Raw genomic sequence first — 18,751 nt, forward strand, 5'->3', positions numbered from 1 at the left:
GTGGTACCTCAGGTTACATATGCTTCAGGTTACATACGCTTCAGGTTACGGACTCCGCTAACCCAGAAATAGTGATTCAGGTTAAGAACTCTGCTTCAGGATGAGAACAGAAATTGTGCTCCGGCGGCGCGGCAGCAGCAGGAGGTCCCATTAGGTAAAGTGGTGCTTCAGGTTAAGAACAGTTTCAGGTTAAGTACGGACCTCTGGAATGAATTAAGTACTTAACCCGAGGTACCACTGTACAGATACAATTATACAAAGATAATCTCTTTACAGATACTAGTAGTGTTTATTTGTATCTTTGTATCTGTAAAACCAATAAAAATGATTTCACACACACACACACACACACACACACACACACACGTACTTTTCCCAAGTGATGAGATGCAACCTTATCAAATGTTTGCCCCACACAACAGCCCTGTAAGGTAGACCGGTACTATATTTCAGATTGGTAGAGTTGTAGTTTTTGCCCATTGAGTATTCTTGGTTGAATCAGGGCCTTCCAGGCTCACAGCTCATGTTCTTAATCATCGCCTGATGACACTCTTGTCCAAGGGAGGGTAAGAGCATCTCTAAGGTCCACACAGGAAAAGTTTACCAGGGCCCAGTTCTCAACCATTTGGTATAAAGGCAAGAATCCTTAGCATACACTCCTTTCTCATTACACAGCAAGAAGTCCGGGCTTTTGGGAAAGTAGGTGTGGTTAGAAGGAAGACTTTATTTAAACAGCTGTTAAAAAAAACAAACACATGAGACATCCTTAAGAACTGATCTTGGGCAGGGCTACTTTAAAAAAAGAATTATGACAAGCACCCTTTGGAATGAACTTGTTCCTTCCTCATCGCATTAGCAATCCACTGAATTTGCAAATGGACACGCAAGACAATGACCACATTCCCACCACAGATTCAGAGAACTGTGGTGCTACTTTTAACAGTCATGGCCAGCACCACTCCCAGTAACCTTCTGGGCAGTGTAGTTTGTTAAGAGTGCTCAGACTTGTGAAGAGACTCCTGTTCCCCTCTCAGAGCTACAATTCCCAGAATTCCTTATGAAGAGCGAATGACTGTTCAACCACTCTGTAGCTCTGGGAGGAGAACAGGGGTCTCCCATCAACTCCTAACACCCTTAAACTACAGACTGAAAACCCCAATCTGCGGCGCTGGTGAGGGGGGAAGAGACTGGATGCAGTAGGGCAGGGTTCAGCAAACTTTTTCAGCAGGGGGACCGGTCCACTGTCCCTCAGATCTTGTGAGGGGACGGACTATATTTTTGGGGGAGAAATGAATGAATTTCTATGCCCCAGAAATAACCAAGAGATGCATTTTAAATAAAAGGACACATTCTACTCATGTAAAAACACGCTGATTCCCGGACTGTCCACGGCCTGGATTTAGAAGGTGATTGGGACGGATCAGGCCCCCAGGCCTTAGTTTGCCTACCCATGCAGTAGAGGCCTCAGACCCAAAACAGCCCGCACTGGCCTCTTGCCCCGCAAAGTGGTGCCACCACCACTCCTCGGACGTGGCGCTCCCCCTAGAATTGTCGTCTAGCCCACCCCCTGCAATGCAGGAAGTGTAGGTGGGCAGAATTAAAACCGCCAAAACATCCTTCGGTGGTAGCCCTCAAAAACCCAGCTTGGCAAATTCAGCAGTCTATAAAGGAACCAATAATAATAGGGAGGGCTTGAGCCAGCCCTGCTGCTGACCTTTGATGGCATGGGGCCTGGTTGCTACACCTACTCCATTCTGGCGTATCTCTGAGTAGGAGTTCGCCTGCCCCCACAACTGGCAGGAGCAGTAGGGACACATCCTGTGTCTGCCAGGCTGGGGTTGGGGCTGCTTTTTTAAGAGAGTCTACATACAGATGGGAACGCACATATAGGCATCAAACAAATGATCTAAAATTAACAAATGTATTCAGATCAAATCATTAGGGGTAGCTCAGTTAGTGGATCATGAGGCCGAATCTTAGGGTTGTGGGTTCAAAACCCACCTTGCGCAAGAGATTCCTGCATTGCAGCGGGTTGGACTGGATGACCCTTCCGATTCTGAGGAGAAAATCGTCAAAACACAAATAATCCACAATGCTCCTCCAAACAATGCCCATCCCACCCTTTCCCTGGTTTTGGCTGTGGCAAAGACAGGAATGATGTCTTGCCTCACGACACGGTTTTCTATGTACCGGGATTCCCCCTCAAAAGAAACAAAATCCGGCAGGAAGAGAAGGCTAATAGGGGGTGACTGGCCCAAGGTGACCGGGCGAGCTCCGTGGCTGACCCAGGAAACCGAAAAGCCTAAAAATCTGAAGCGCCTAAGGTTAAACTCTATATGGCCCCTTTATTGGCCTCGTGGTTAATCCACGGGGCTGCACTGTATTCGTGCCACCGAGGGGAATTATTTTGCTTCCTCCCGAGTTCTTGCAGCCCGATCCGGGTCACGCTTGCTCGCAAGGAAGGCCCCCACCGAGTTCCGTGGATATTACTGGCATAATAATAATAATAATAATAATAATAATAATAATAATAATAATGGCCGAAGTAAAAGTCCGGCCGGGCTGGGTTAAGGAGCGGTTCGAGGACGAGCACCTGGGAACTTTTCGACCAGATCCTCTTCGCCAGCGCGCCCCTTCCTCCGCCCAGGTGCGCTCGCTCGCTTGCGCCAGTTTCGCCCTGGGTGGGGCAAGCCCGTCTCGGTCGCTCTTTCTCCTTGCCCCCCTTCCTCTTTTGGGGGCTTTTCCTCCCGACGGTTTTCTATCCCAGGCCGCCAGTTTCACCTGCCACTGACGTCATCAGGGATGAGAGGGGTGTGGTCTGGGGGGGAGGGCTGAGGAGGAGGATGAGAGGGGTATATAGCCGGCCCCTCCAGGAAAGTTGCCTCCAACTTGCCTCCTGAGGATTTGAAGCCTTTTCGCTCCTTGGGTCCCGTCAACAGGTAAGCGAAGAGATTTTAGCTGAAGGGGGGGCTAGTGAGATTGGTGATCTGCAGGGTGGAAATGGGTTAACTAGTTTTACTTTATTCTAAAGGCTTGGTATTGTGTGCGAGGGAAAGTTTTTTAAAATCTGTTGCGTTATGTGGGTCCCGCGGGACGCCTTGAGAAGTGATGCCAGGACGCCTGGGTCCCTTCCCCAAGGATCGACGCGGTGTATTAGACAGTATTAAATAAGTCCTTTATTTATTAAATTTATTCTATTCTGCGCTCCTTCCCAAAGGACGCTCGATCTCCTGCGGTATTTGGTAAAGCTTGGAACAGATTTAGATTTGCTCTCTTTGGATTGGGGGCAAGATTAATGCGAGTGGTGAAACTCGCGCTTGATCAATGAAGACCCGCGGACTCTTAAGCATGGGCGGAAAGCGCTTTCGTTTACGGGCGTCTTAAATAAACGCCCGAGCGCTAGTTTAGGGACTTGTCGTGAGATGAGTTCTCTTGCTCCTTTTGGTCTCCGGAGCGATAAGTCTGCCTTCTATAGAAGCCCATAGAAGAGTGGAAGAGTGAAAAAAATTGCCCGCTAAATAAAGGGTTAGAGAGGCAATGTGAGCCCAGAGCCCTACGCGAGAGTAGACCCATTGAAACGAGCGGGCATGGATAGCTTGTGTTCGTGGAGTTCCGTGGGCGCAGTGCTCCCAGGGGAACTTAGGCGGAGAGCAAACTGGAGCGGCAGAGAGAAATGGCTTTCTTAACTTTGCTGGGAACTTCATGGTGCGAAAGGGCTGGAGCTGTGGGTCCGCGCTCCCCCCTCCCCCCTTGCCCATATCAAAGGCATCCTCCCCCCTCGCCTCCATTGTCCCAGCAAGGGAATGGGTGGCGCCCTGATGTTTCGGTGGCGAGCTGGACTCCCACTGAAACCCCCTTGAGAAGAAAGAGGAGGGGGGCAGTTTCGGTTGAAGGGCATGGACAAAGCGAGGAGGACGGCCCCGCCTTCTTCTCCCCCCCCCGGCTCACGCCCCGGCCCCGCCCGAGGCATCCGTGTGGCGGAGGTGGGGAACCTTTGTTCCCTGGAGCGCAGGCACCCAGTGACCTCGTGTCTCTTTGTCCCAGAGGCTGGAAAACCTTCCATAAGGGCTGACGATTCTCCCGCCATACCTGCGCCCGTACACCCCACCCACCTAGCAGGCATAAGAGGTCGATTTCTGCAGCTCCTAAGACTTACCTTCTCCTCTCGAGAGTTTTGGGGCTACAGAATAAGTCGGAGCTTTGCCTTGTCTTCTGGAAATGGGGGGGGGGGAGGATCCTGTAACCATGGGGTGGTGTTTAGAAAGGAGCCTTGTAACAGGTGGATTTCACACGTCTGTAACATACTGGTTTTTCAAAGTTCTTGTTAGTGTATTAGTTGATCCATAGGGGGAGGGCAGAGTCCACAGGTAATACATTTTTTGGTTGATTCTAATAAATGCATTGCCCAACAACTCACAAAACGTGGCATGCTTTTGAGTTCTCCATAGCTCTTCACCAAGCACCCCCACCCTCTTGCCTAAATAACTCAAAAGCTTGCCACATTTTTGTGACATTTGGTTGGTCCTAATACAGGTATTCCCAAACACTGAGATAATGAGAACTAGACACTACTTAAGACCTGTGTCTAAAGTGTTTAATTCCAAATCAGACTAGACTTGTGTTACTTAGTTTTGGGAGTAGAAAAGGGAGAAGTAGGGTTGGTTTTAGAGCCACCTGAAAAGCAAGATGGCACTGTGTTTTGGTTGGGTTTATTGCACTTGTGAAGGAAGGTAAAGTTGGTCCTTTGTACTAGCTGAAAACTATACCGTAAAACATGGTTGGAATTGGCCCTGGATTAACATGGTTTAAAAGGGTGTGATCTTCATGTGATGTAAACCTCCCCTGAGGCTTTAAATAAACACACATTGACTGAGACAGTGGGTGGTTGAAAAAAAATTGCAACTTGTTACTCATTTTATTTTTTAAAAAAGTGGTCTTTACCAGGACTTAATTACAAAATCAGGGCCTAGAGCCTATTGCACAGGTAGTATTCTGCCTCTTCTCATATCAGAAGGCTTAATGTTTTAGATCAGGCTTCTTCAACCTCGCCCTCCTGATTTTTTTTGACCTACAACTCCCATGATCCCTAGCTAGCAGGACCAGTGGTCAGGGATGATGGGAATTGTAGTCTCAAAACATCTGGAGGGCTGAGGTTGAGGAAGTTGTTAGACACTATGTACAACAAAGGATCCATTTAGAACTCCTTCCTGTATATTTCTTTCCTTATCTCTTTGTTTTCTCCTCCTCTTTGAGAAAAAATATGGCGGTGCTGGTGTGATCAGTTTAGCTCAGGACACAACCCTGCGTAGGTTCTTCCTAAATCCTTCCTTGGACTAGCCTTCCCCCAACCTAGATGCCCTTGAATGGTTTTGGGCTCCAAGCCAATCGGCCTCAGGCAGCATGGTTGGTGGACGTAGAAAACCAGGCTTGGACTTGGGAGGAGAGACTTGTTGCTACTTGCCTATGTTTCTCTATCATTAACCTGACACATCCAGCATCTCCTTTGCTGTAATCAGCATTAAGGGCTTTGGGGGGCCAAGTACGCAGCTTCCAGGTGAAGTCTGTTCTGTGCTTTACTTACTCTCATAACCCCAGCTCCATTTTTATTTATGCTGGCTAAAAAAATACTGGGCTCCATGGTAATAAGCTAACAATCAATTGCTGTATGCAGCTGAAATGGAACATAGTGCAAACCTAGGGTTGTTGTTTTTTTTAAGTTTAACATCCCAGTGTTTAAAGATCCTTTGCACACTTGCCTAGGCTTAGCAGATCAAAAGTGTACACCTCAAAAGGCAGGCTATAAGCCATGCAGGAATTCTGTGATCAGATTGCCTGTTTTGTTAATGGAGCAGTTGCAGTTGGCGGGAGGTCTTTCTTTAACCTTTTCTCATGCACAATTTTGCCAGCCTAAAATCCCATTCTGCATTTCTTTCACTGCCCCCCTTGAACTGCTATTAATCTTGTTGCATTGCAAGATACACAAATTGCCATTACTCTTGCCTTAGCGCTGAGCATTGCCCTGGATCATCTATCAAGTTTGCAACATCAAGTTTTTCCCTGAGCATGGCTCTCCAACTGAAGCTCCAAGTTGACCTGTTCAGTCACTTAGCTCGGCCTTTTAAGTAATAGTAGTGATACTGAGCACCTGCTAGAAAAGGTGATTCATAAATAGTTTTAAAGATTCAATTCTGCACAGAGTAAACCTACTCCAACCAAGACTGTGTAGGCCTTAACTTTTACTGCTGTTACTGAATTTGGAGCCTCCCCTTTGACATGTCAATATAAAGCAAAATGTTGGGCGAGTTCTGATAATGGACCCCTTGCGTAATGTATAGTTTGTGTCCAGGCATGTGCCGGTTGTTTTAATGGGGGTGGGAAGGAGGTGATGTCCCATCCAAACCACTGTTTCCTCCCAGAGAGAGCCCAGTGGATGTTTGTAGTGCTTTCTTGCAGTACATGTCCATGTCGCCTGACTTGCCTGGAGCCTTGGGGCAGAGGTGGGCTGAAAGCCAAATACCCAGCTTTGACTAAAACAATGAGGACATTCCTCCTCCCCCCCCCGCCCCATACAGACACTGCAAACAAGTGAGCCACAGCGCTGAGGAGAATGGCATGTATCTGTTGCCTAATAGTTGTGAAATAGGTCGCCAAATTATACTGTTCTTTCCCTTCAGTTAATGTTGCGGAGTGCCAGTGGCAACAAACTACCTTGTTGAGTCCTGAGGGCAGAAGGTGATGCAATTCTTGAGGTCGCTCCTAGGGCAGGTGTCCCTCTCTACCTGCTCAAAGCGGATCTTGAGAGAACAACCAGTTGTGCAACTGCTGCTATTCTAGGTGCCTGATGAGTTGGAGGGAGGGAGTGTTGTTTTTCTTCTGCCCTGCTCAGTATGAGGAGGAGAAAAAGAGAACTATCTATATCATCCGGCTTTGTTTAGAGTCTGAAGGCTAATCCTGAATGGTTTTGCCTGACCAGATGAGTCAGGAGCTAGGCCTTGTTTCTGAGTCAAATAGGAGTATCGCCTACCTAGGCTATCTCCGGCCTCTGAGTCAGGTGGGAACATTGCTTAAAACACAGGTGTTTTCTTCTGAGAAGACAGGATCCTAAGGTCAGCTGCCACACCTCTACCACAGCATAAGCCACCCAATGAACCCCTCCCTGCCAACTCCTTTAGCAGGTTGTCCTGATTTTCAAAGTCATGAATTGTGGGGACTTCAGCTGCTACAATCAGAGGCTGATTTAGGGGAGCATGACCTAGGTGGAATATACACACATATAAAAACCATTTTGAAAATATACTGAATTTTAAAAATACTGAATTTTCCATCGCCATCTAGTGTCACATTGTATATTGTACTTAAAACATACTTAAAATTGTTTTATTTGCAGCTGTATAGCTGAGTCCCAGTTCACCTACACTGGGCGCCACTGGGAGCGCTGTGACAAAGGTGGAAGACGGGGTGCACCAAATTTTGGCATCGCACATGGCACCCCTGAAAATTTGTACACCCAAAGTCTCCCTACAACTAGTTACAATCCCACTACTTTGGGGAGGAGGGACAAAGTGCATCTGTAGAATTTTAGGTGGGGTTTATGAACAGCCAACAGTTCTTGCTTGCAAAAATTTAGGTCAGCTAATATTGCTAATAAAGCAGAGGAAATACAGTGGTACCTCGGGTTACATATGCTTCAGGTTACAAACGCTTCAGGTTACAGACTCCACTAACCCAGAAATAGTACCTCAGGTTAAGAACTTTGCTTCAGGATGAGAACAGAAATTGTGCTCCAGCGGCGTGGCAGCAGCGGGAGGCCCCATTAGCTAAAGTGGTGCTTCAGGTTAAGAACAGTTTCAGGTTAAGAATGGACCTTCGGAACGAATTACTTACCCCGAGGTACCACTGTATCGGTAGACGTTACTTGTATATATTCTCCCTTTCCAAGAATATCACAGTGACTTGCGTGCCTCCCCCCTCCCCGCTTGCCCTCCTTTTTTATCTTAACTATAACCCTGTGAGGTAGGTTAGGTAGAGAGGCAGTGATTGACCCAGCGACCTCAGTGGCGAGGTGGGGATTTGAACTTGGGCCTCTCTTGGGGCCCAACCTGACCATTATGCAGTGCCAGCTTGGTTAATTTCTATTCTTTAGGCAGGGTGTGGCTTGAAAACAGCAGGATTGCAGCTCTGTGTTCTTGTGGGGGTGGTGGGGGCTAGCTGGCTAATTTTACAAATACAGCAATGGAATCGAAGAACTCTGTATGGCACACATGAGTCACTCCACTTGCATCTTCGCAAGAGTCTTGGGAGATAAGCAAGTCACTCGCACACACGCACACACTCAGCTTAACCAAACAGTGTTCAATGAGCTTCGTGTCTGGACAGATTTGAATTCAGAGCTGCTTCCCTTCTCACCCACCCCACCAAAGTCCACATTCTGTTGGGCGTTTCATGTTGCTGCCAGAGGCACCCACTGTTGAAGCCAATCCTGGGTGGTGCCAGAGGTAAAAGTGTTCTGGATTAATCTGAAATAAAAACATCAGCTTATTTTTCAGTAAACAAAATGTTGCCCTTTCCAGTCATTCTGAAACCACATAGAAAATGGAGAGAGAGAGAGAGCTGTTCTAGAATCCAGGAAAAATAAAGCAACAGGAAAGGGCACTTATCATCTTTAGTGCAAGACGTATTAGTTGTCAGCTAACTCCTGAACTGGCCAGCTCTGGTTTGGTATGGATCTCTAAGCCAGGACTGCAAACCAACTTTAAATTTTGGCTTTCACTCCTGGCTGGGAGGAAGCACAAACCAGCATCTGCCAGTTCAGGTGCAGTTGCAAACTACGGGCCTTGTGTTTTGTTTTGTTTTGTTTTGTTTTAAAAAAGAAGGGGCAATCCTTTGAACTGGAGCACATGGCTTGCTTATTTTAATGCCAAACCATGGTTTTTCATGGTATGTGAATTGACCTCAAATGTTGTCGAAGCCCAGTATTGTCCACTCCTGGCTGCCATTAGCTTTTGGAATCTTGGGCAGCCCAACCTTTACTCCATGTGAGGCAACTGCCTCAGGTAACACCTGTTTGGGGGTACTGTTCCTCCTAAGGCCGACTGGCCATTCCCCTCTGCAGGAGGACAGAACATGGGTGTGTCCTTGTCCCCTAAATGACCTCGCTGCCTTGGGTGTAGTGGAGGACATTATCCCATCACCAGCCTTTAATTAAGGTTCAACTGCCAGCTCAGTTGGCACCTGTATGGGGATTGGGGGAAAGTGTGTAATCTTCTCTGCCTTAGGCAGTGAAATGCCTTGGGCTGGCCCTCTTCAGTAGAGTCTTTCCTGTCACCTCCCCTTTTACCTGGAGGTGCCAGGTATTGAACCAGGAATCTTCCACAAGGGCTCAGGCACCAAGCTCTACATTACTTCTGAATACCAGTTGCTAGCAACTGCAGGGCAGGGGAGAGTTGTCTTGCACTCATGTCCTGCTTTTGGGCTTCTCATGGGCATCTGATTGGCCACTGTAAGAACAGTATGCTGGACTAGATGGGCCCACTGGCCTGATCCTGCAATAATCTTCTTAGTCTCTCTCCAGAGTGCATATGGTAGGAGTTGGGTTGTCCTGTACCAAGGCTAAAGAATCCTGTAACTTTTTTCAAAGCTGACACAGAATATGCTACCAGGTGTGTGTGACTTTCTGGTGCTTGGTGAGCTACTTCTGCCTATGCAAACTAGTGAGTTTAGAGCGCTTCTCTTGTTTAACCTTCCCCACCATATTGTGGGGGGTGGGGCATGAATTGAAGCTTGGTGAAAGAAACCTCATTCCAACCTAGACTTAGCCTGAAGGGATCTCTCCCCCCACTGCCGCCGCAGCCGCCTTAAAATTTAACCCCAATAATGGGCGGGCAACAGAACAAGTAACGACGCCTGGTTTTCTGGAAAAAACAGGTTGTATAACTGCATGCAGCTAATCCATGTTCACCGCCCCTCAGTGACAAGGGAAAACTGGCTTGACAAGGGGAGCCCTTCAACGCTATATGGGCTATGCAGCCTGCGAAATGGCCTGCTGCAGAGCAATGTCACAAATTATTCAAGACAAATTTTAACTTTTGTCAAATTGTGTTACAGTTGGGTCTCCTTTGAAGGTGGCTCCAGTAGGATATTTCTGCAAGCGTCAGGGTTGTGGGTATACCACACATGAACTTTGCTGGATCAGAACGAGGGTTCCTCCAGAGCAGCTTTTCTCAACCTTGTGTCCCAAGATGTGGTTGGATTACAGCTCCCACTGTTCCTAGCCAGCAGGGCCAGTGGTCAGGGATGATGGGAACTGTAGTCCAACAACATACGGAGACCCAAGGCTGGGGAATGCTGCTCTCTAGAGTGTAGATCCTTGCAGGAAGGCAGCAAGTGAGGCTCAATAAGGCAACAAATATTTCCAGCTTTGTAGCTTTGCTGCCTCTGAACAAAAGGACTTCCATTTAGCCCCCAAGAGTTGAATTGGCCTAAACCTGCCTTCCCCGAGCTGGTGCTCTCCAGATGTTGTGGCCTACAACTCCCATCAGCCCCAGCCAGCACGGCCAATGGTCAGAGAGGGACGGCAACAACACCTGGAGACTTCCAAGTTGGAGATGGGTGACCTAAGACTTATTTAGAATGTAATGTGTGCGTATAAAATACCATAAGTTAAACTGGAGAAAGTTGAATTGCACCAATGACCACCTGCATGGATGACCTCAAATGTAACGTGCGTTAAAACACTAAGGGCAAGGTCTCTTGCCCCAGAACACAAAGGGTAACAATGACTTTCTGGGGATATGCATTAAAAGTGTCCTTGCTTGTATTCTCTACAGGCTTGTCGTCTTCACCTTGAGTCATGGCCTCTGCTGGATTCCAGATCATGGGCATGGCCCTGACAGTGGTGGGCTGGATCGGGACCATCATAACCTGTGCCCTGCCCATGTGGAAAGTCTCGGCTTTCATTGGCAACAACATTGTCGTGGCGCAGATCACTTGGGAAGGGCTGTGGATGAACTGCGTGGTGCAGAGCACCGGGCAGATGCAGTGCAAGGTCTACGACTCCATGCTGGCCCTTTCTCAGGATGTGCAGACAGCCCGTGCCCTGATGGTCATCTCTGTGCTCCTGGCTGCTCTGGCTCTGATGGTTGCCATCGTGGGGGCCAAGTGCACCAACTGCGTGGAAGACGAGGACACCAAGGCCCGCATCATGATTGTCTCTGGCGCAGTCTTCATAGTGGCAGGGATCCTTTGCCTCATCCCCGTGTGCTGGTCAGCCAACACCATCGTCCGCGAGTTCTACAACCCGATGGTGATCGATGCCCAGAAGAGGGAGCTGGGAGCTGCCCTTTACATCGGCTGGGCATCTTCTGCCTTGTTGATCCTCGGAGGAGCTCTGCTCTGCTGCAATTGCCCCAAGAAGGAGAGCAACAACTACAGCGCCCGGTACACAGCTGCTGCCTCTCAGCCCCACAGTGATTACCCCAGCAAGAACTACGTCTAGGAAGCCCACCTCAGGAAAACAAAGCTGTCATCATTGCTGACCTGAAGCTCACTACTGCTTGGGTCCCCTTTGGAGGAGCAGAGATGCATTCCTACTGGGGCTCTGCACAGAAAATATCTATCCATCCATCCAAAGAACAGAACATCTGATAGTCCCATGACTTTCCAATGTGCTTGTCCCATCAGTATTTTCCCCCACCCGCAAATGTTACCACTACATTATTGTACAGACTTGCCCTACGGAAGTCAGAGCTCTGCTTCTAGAGAACATTCTCTACTCTTAACTGGTTCTCCTCGATGTATGTAGAAGAGATGCTGGACCTTGGGGGGGGGAAAGAAAAGTCATTTCCAAGTAGTTCTTAATGATCAATGTGGGTTTTGTTCTTAGGTTTCCTGGGTGCTCATCAGGGGACTAAAACTACTAATATTGTCCTGGAGGTCACCGTTCAATATGGTCTCCATTTGGGGGCAGAAGTGGGTGGTGGAAACGGGTACTCCAGAAATGAGTTTATCAAGCTGTGATGCGTTGTACAATGTTGTTTGTAAACAAAAGTGATGTGGTCTCTTTTTTTCCTTTTTGCTAACTCACTGCAATTCACCATGCATGCATTTCATATTGAATGCCATTTTATTTCTGTTTTTTATTAGTATGACCTGAATAAAAATACAGGCTTTTATATATAACAGTTGTTATTAGTTATTACTGGTGTGTGAAAGAGAGGGAGAGTGAGTTCCAGGTCATTAAATACAAGTTCTTGGAGCCAGGTGTGCCTTATCTAATGAACCTTCCTGGGAGAGTTAGCAGTACATATTCTGACTTGTGCAACAATCTAACTAAGAGGTGGGGTAGGGAGAGAAGGAAGATAAGTGACCTTCGCATTGCCCCCAAGGAAGGGTGAACATACTTCGTCTCTAGATACCAGAGTATGCATCAAAGCCATAGGAATCCATAGCCAAGGGGCAAGACTCCCCCCTTGGAAGAATTCAGTCTCTGCACCAACATATCCCAAAGGTATTCAGACAACTGACCAAGCAAGAGTTCCCAGCACAGAAACAAAGCAGAGAGGAAGTGCAAAGAGAGAGAAGGCTGAGGGAGGTATTTTTTTGCATGAGGTCTTGGAAAGATTGGAAGTTCCTGGTGGGCTTGAAAGTGCTAACTAGAAACTGGGAGCAAATTAAAATGGGGGGGGGGAGTTAGGTGGTTGGGCAGCAAGGGGAGATTTAGCATTGATACCGCAAGTTTGGGAGGTGGCAGGTAAGCTGCTTGTGAAACATAAACAGTGTGTCCGAAAAAGTTTACACATCACTTGGGAAGACAGGTGAACTAATGCCAGTGTACTAGAAGAAGAAAAGATCACCAGTATCAAAGCAATGATTTGTTGGGCTGGTCATGTTGTTCAGATGCCCGATTATCATCTTCCAAAACAACTACTCTATTCCAAACTTAAAAATGGAAAGTATAATGCTGGTGGTTAACAAAAGAGATTTAAAGACACTCTTAAGGCAAATCTTTAAAAATGTAGTATAAACACCGACAACTAGGAAACACTGGCCTGTGGGTGCTCCAATTAGGGAACAGCCTTTGCCAAAGGTGTCAGACTTTGAAAATGCTCAAACAAAAGAGAAACCTATGTCTCCACTGTGGAAGGCCTAGTGCATCCAGAATTGGCCTCCACACAGTCACTGACAGACTCACTGTTAAGACCATGTTCATGGAAGACAATCTTGCTCTGCTAGGAGTGATCCCCAAAGAAGCAGCATGCCTGAATTCCTTCTAATTCCTGGATCCAACAAGTATCCAATTGCTATAATAGCCAGACAAATTTTCTGGTAATGGCCCTGTAAGTATGGGTCCTTAAGGTAACAAAAGAAGTTGCCCCAGAGGGCAAATGTGGGGGGGGGGCTCCCTCATCTGTCTGTCACTAGAAAAACAAAAGCCAGAGTTGAGGTGTGTGAGAAGTGGGCTGAGCAGCTGAGAGACAGAGCCATGCCTGATTTCTGCTGGGATCCAAGGCTGTGGTTACGGGAGAAGCAATTCCTTATTGGGGTGTTAATGCTGTGAGCCCCTCCATTGCAGTCTCAGGTTGAATATATGTTCCCTCAAACCTCTGGAATCTCTCACTGCTTTTTTATTTTTTGTGAGAAATAGTTTGTTTATTTTTCTTCCATAGTGGTAACTTTTCTTCAATGACAATGTTTATTTTTTGGCCATAAAAAATGTTACTTGACAAAACCTTTAAAAAGCAAGCAAACAAAACCGGACAACTAAATTTCTTCGCACAGTTAAACAACAACAACATTCCCCCCAAAATAGTTATTCTCTCATTTCTCCATATTCTTCTTCTACACCCCTTATATAATATAAAAGGACATTATTGCACCTTATCAGAACTTCACCAAGGTGTCCAGATAATGCACCATCAATATATTCTTCTGTACAGTAGTACCTCGGGTTAAATACTTAATTCGTTCCAGAGGTCTGCTCTTAACCTGAAACTGTTCTTAACCTGAAGCACCACTTTAGCTAATGGGGCCTCCTGCTGCTGCCGTGCCGCCGGAGCACGATTTCTGTTCTCATCCTGAAGCAAAGTTCTTAACCTGAGGTAATATTTCTGGGTTAGTGGAGTGTGTAACCTGAAGCGTATGTAACCTGAAGTGTATGTAACCCGAGGTACCACTGTATTTGCAAGCTGCATGTTCATGTAGCCATCAATGGAGACGAGGTAGCCTTTGTATTCCGCCCCCCATTTCAGCTTCACCACCACTGGCTTCAGTCAGCCTGTTCAGGAAGAACTTTGGATTGAGAGGCAGACTCATAGCAACCAGACCAACCTAAGGGTGGCTGCAGCAACAAAAAAATTATGGGCAGCACATGTGCCCGCCAAATCTCTAAAAAGAAAAAGCACGGAAGTGACGAACGCTTCTGCTTCTGCTAGTCTGCTAGTCTCTTATCTCACGCTGCTCAGATTGGGGTGATGTACAACAATTTCTATATATTTGTGTGTGCATGCACGCACGCACACACACACACCAAACCTGCAAGAAAGTATGCCAGGATGTACTGCTTTTGAAGGTGCCAGCTATGCTCTCTCCCACGATACTCCATTCCATTTCCTTTCCAAAGTATTCTTGTCATCCCGCCTCATAAGAGCCAGTCAGCATTACACACCCTCTGAGTCCTCCGGCCTCGTTGGACTATTTGGATGGGTTGTTCCCTTAAGGTTTAATTTCTTAAGGGTTTTGGTTTTGTACTTAATAATAATAATTTATTATTTATACCCCGCCCATCTTGCTGGGTTTCCCCAGCCACTCTGGGCGGCTCCCAACCAAATATTAAAATCATGATACAGCATTAAACATTAACAACTTACCGTACCTAAACTTCCCTATGGCTCCCTAGCTGTCTGGCACTCATCACCTGAGCTTTAAAGAGAGTCAAATTGGCCTTTGAAGATTGCTACACTGCCATTCAGTCCATTCTATTTTTAGTTTTTTCTAACCTATGTTATTCACCCATCAAGTTAGTTGCACTTTTTCAGTCTTTGGGGTGGACACTCCATTGTCTCTGTGGGTGATGTGCCAATTACTAAGATAAATGTTTTGTGGGTGGAGGGTGCTTATTGTTCTCTTCGGTGCTGCTGGAGTACATGGTGCACATGGGGTTAACACAGGCAAGTAAGAATCCCTGAGGAGGTTATAATCTAAAATGGAGAATTGAGAAAAACAGTGGAGTAGGAGGTAAGGAACTTCAGGCCTGAGTGTCAAATGCAGGCCTCCAGGCTGTACCCCTTTACAGGTGGTCTTCAAGTGCTTTTGCCTGGCTGGAATGTGCTCTTGACCTGTGGTCATGCCTCTCGAATGCCTGACTGGAAGATGGGGAGCTAGCAGGTAGATGTACAAACACTGCATTTTGGGGCATTGAGCCTCCTGTACAGAGGTACGTTTGCTTCTGGTTCCTCCAACTACTGGCATGGATCACTGTGGAGCTGAAATGAGGTTGCCCACCTCTGAGGTAGGAGGAGGAAGGAAAGAGGCAGTGGGTCTGGCTGTGGCTGTTGCATGTCCTTTGAAGCTTGGTTACAATTGGGAATAAGCCTATTAAGGGGATAAGCCAGAGGCAAAATGGAGGTGGGGGGGAGTGGGGTTTGAAGGGAAGAGGAGACAGAACCTAAGAGCTGTGATTGAGAGGGCATTCTACACGCAAGGCAGACCCGATTGAAGTATTTTAGGAGTGAAGGAGACCTACATAAATTGGATAAGAGGAGCTGAAGTGTTACATTTGGGCAATAACGGTGAATTCTGGACTTCAGGATTGGGAACAGAGGAAGACAGGGCCGGCTCTGTCATTAGGCAGTGAAGCACCATCCTCATACACCAACGCTGTAGATTTAAAGCACTCTTATACCACCTTGACAATCATCATGGCTTCCCTCAAACCATCCTGGGAACTGTAGTTTAAGGGTGTTGGGGATGGTAGCTCTGTGACGGGTCTCCTAACAACTCGCAGCACCGTTAACAAACTACAGTTTCCGGGGTTTGTTGGTGGAAGCCCTGGTTGCTAAAGTGGCATAAGAGTGCTGTCAATGTGTGGTGTGAATGTGACAGAGATAACAGAGAGTGTGATCTACATGGCCTGTCCTGGGCTACAAAAGTGGCCTCCTATCCTGCACACTGTTATATTCAACTCACAGCCTAGTTGCCTTCTGTACATCAATGGAATGAGGTGGGGATCTTTAACCTTTATCCCAGGCAGCAAAACACCACAGGAAAGAAACTGAAGGGGAAAAAATAATCCATATTCATCACATTTTTCTACCCACGCTTCCTCGAAAGCTCAGGTTCCCTCCCATTTTATCCTCAGAGCAAACCTGTGAGGTAAGTTAGGCTGAGAGATAAGAGATTGGCTCAAAGCCATTTAAGGATGCATTCAGACTTTTGGAATATTGTGTTACTTTTCCCAATTATAATGCTAGCGGTTCTAACCTGTTTTCTAAATGTTCCTTTCACACCGCAGTCCCTGTTGTTATGGAACTCTGGCTCCTTGACCGATATACCAGCATGTCACACTAAATTTCATTCACACCAGAGGGTGCAGAGCGAGACAATGACCGTCACTGGACAAAAATACTACTCCCCCCCCCCACTTTCCGCACCTGCGTGCTTCTTTTTTTCTGTTCCCTCATGATTCCCCCATGAAAAAGGCAGAAAAGAACTGCATGCCCCCAAATTCATGGCGTTAGTCCCACAATTTTCTGAGTTAAGGGGGTTGCAGATTCCCTCTTTTTCTGGGATCAAATAACATGGAAATGAGTGCTAAACACATGCTGTAGTTTTTGTTTTCTAGAAGTGGCTTTTACGTCACATGAAAGCTCAAATATAATGCGGAAATTAACAGGGAATCATTGGGAAAACAAGATTTTTAAAAGCCTGCGTGAATACAGTTGCAGTGAACTTTGTGGCCAGGTGAAGAGACAAATCTGGGACTCCCCAACTCCATGATGACCACTACACTGTGCTGGCTTTCAGGGGGTAGGATGTTAAGGAACTGATGCTTCTCCCTGGATTTCACAACGTGGGTGCTATGTACAAACTCTGGAGTGTAGAGTTGGGATTTTGCATCTTGTGTGTGGTTGCATTAGGCAGCAAATGTTCTGGGGACTATAGCAAAACAGAAGAGGGAATTACAGCACTAAGACTGCAGTCAACATATATTGGGGGTGAGAAAGCAAGCCGGCATGACGTTAGGGGGTTGTGGCACAGCCTCCTGTCCCCTCCCCAGTCTCTTTCTTCCCAGAGTTCCCCTTGCAGCGGCTTGTCCGCCATTGCCCTCTGTTCCAGACCCCCACCCTGTACGTCCCACTTCATGCCAGTTTTGACGGGAGGAGACTCGCATCTCATGCCAGGGAGATCGGCTTCCTTGTCCCTACGTGTTTGGCTGTGGAAGGCTCGGCCTGGCACTGGAATGTACTGGTAGCCCTCCAAGAAGTCAGGCAGGGATCTCGCCTTACAGGGGTCGACTACTGGGCCCACATCCAAGAAAATGGGAGGTGGGTGGTGGTGTGGGGCAGGGGGAGGGTGGATGTCCTGCACTTCTGCTTGTTTGCTGAAGTAGAGGAAAGCCAGCCAGCCTGCCAGGTTGCTCTCACTGCCTGGATAGCTAGCACCTGAGCTCATTCAAAGTGGCGTGTGAGACAGACAGACAGACTCACTCACTCATAGGGAGTTTCAAACTGAAATGGGGGATTTCCAAAAGATGTTGGTGGGGCAGATCTGATTCTTTCATGCCTGTCTCTCAAGTTCCCCAGTTCTTTCGCAAAAATGTTGCTCCCCCACCTTCACAATTGCAATTGGAATGGGGAAGTGAAGTTCTTCATTTTTTCCCCCTCACGCAACTTTTTTTTCCTTAGAACAGTCACCTTATGTTTGGCTGAAATTAATGTACCTGCCCACCTCCCAATTAGGAAGGAAGGGTGTCTGTAGTCTTGCACTCCCCCTTCCACAACCTCTCCCTGTGGAATTTGTTCTCCCCTCTACCCGCCCCATCTTGCCACTGGCAATAGGCCTCAATTTGTTCTAGGTTTCACCCCAGGTAAGGTTGCCATACGTCCGGATTTTCGTGGAAATCGCACAGCATTTTGGTGTCCGTGGGATTTTTGCAAAATCAGGGAAAATGTCCAGGAAAACCCAGATGTATAGCAAGAGGGGTAAAGTAAAAAAATAAAAATCCAGAAAAGCACAAAAACTTTTTTTGGGGGGGAGAGATGTTCCCCAAAAAAGCTCAACTTTGTCCAGATTTTCAGTTTGGGGAATATGGTAACCCTAAACCCAGGCAACTCTTTTGAAGGAAGGTTTCAGCCCAAACTGGGAAGCAATGAGAGTTCCTGAACATGTACAAATCCCCCCACATACGTATATCTGGGGTTGGGGAAAGATTTTCAGTTTAGCAGTTTTGTTATTCAAGAGGATATGATCTTTTAAACCTCTCCTTAAGAAATTAAGCACCGCTTGTCTACTCAGAGCAAACACCATATGCTGCTCCATGGGCTTCTGGTACGTACTGGATTTAACCCCCTCTCCTCAGGCGATCTGTGGGTTTCACCTGGACCGGGGAGGGCTGTTGTGTGGAGTGAGGTGACTCACATCCTCTTTCTCCCTTTCTCTTCATTTCAAGGAAATGCTTGCCATTCCCTATGGGCTAAATTCAAAGAACAAGTGTCATTGATCGCCGTGCCACGAAACTCATTAGGTTTCTAGCATC

At 47.1% G+C, this 18,751-nt stretch overlaps 1 protein-coding gene across 1 annotated transcript; it reads left to right on the plus strand.

Annotated features, from left to right (window-relative positions):
• The first annotated feature begins 2,831 nt into the window (after nucleotides 1-2,831).
• LOC128399893 (claudin-4-like) lies at nucleotides 2,832-12,177 on the plus strand. Its single transcript, XM_053361735.1, has 2 exons — nucleotides 2,832-2,939; nucleotides 10,827-12,177. The coding sequence occupies exon 2, from the start codon at nucleotides 10,850-10,852 to the stop codon at nucleotides 11,492-11,494; it is 645 nt and encodes a 214-aa protein (XP_053217710.1). The 5' UTR covers nucleotides 2,832-2,939; nucleotides 10,827-10,849; the 3' UTR covers nucleotides 11,495-12,177.
• Nucleotides 12,178-18,751: the final 6,574 nt, after the last annotated feature.

Source organism: Podarcis raffonei, chromosome 13 (assembly GCF_027172205.1).
Source record: "Podarcis raffonei isolate rPodRaf1 chromosome 13, rPodRaf1.pri, whole genome shotgun sequence".
Classification (NCBI taxonomy): Eukaryota; Metazoa; Chordata; class Lepidosauria; order Squamata; family Lacertidae; genus Podarcis; species Podarcis raffonei.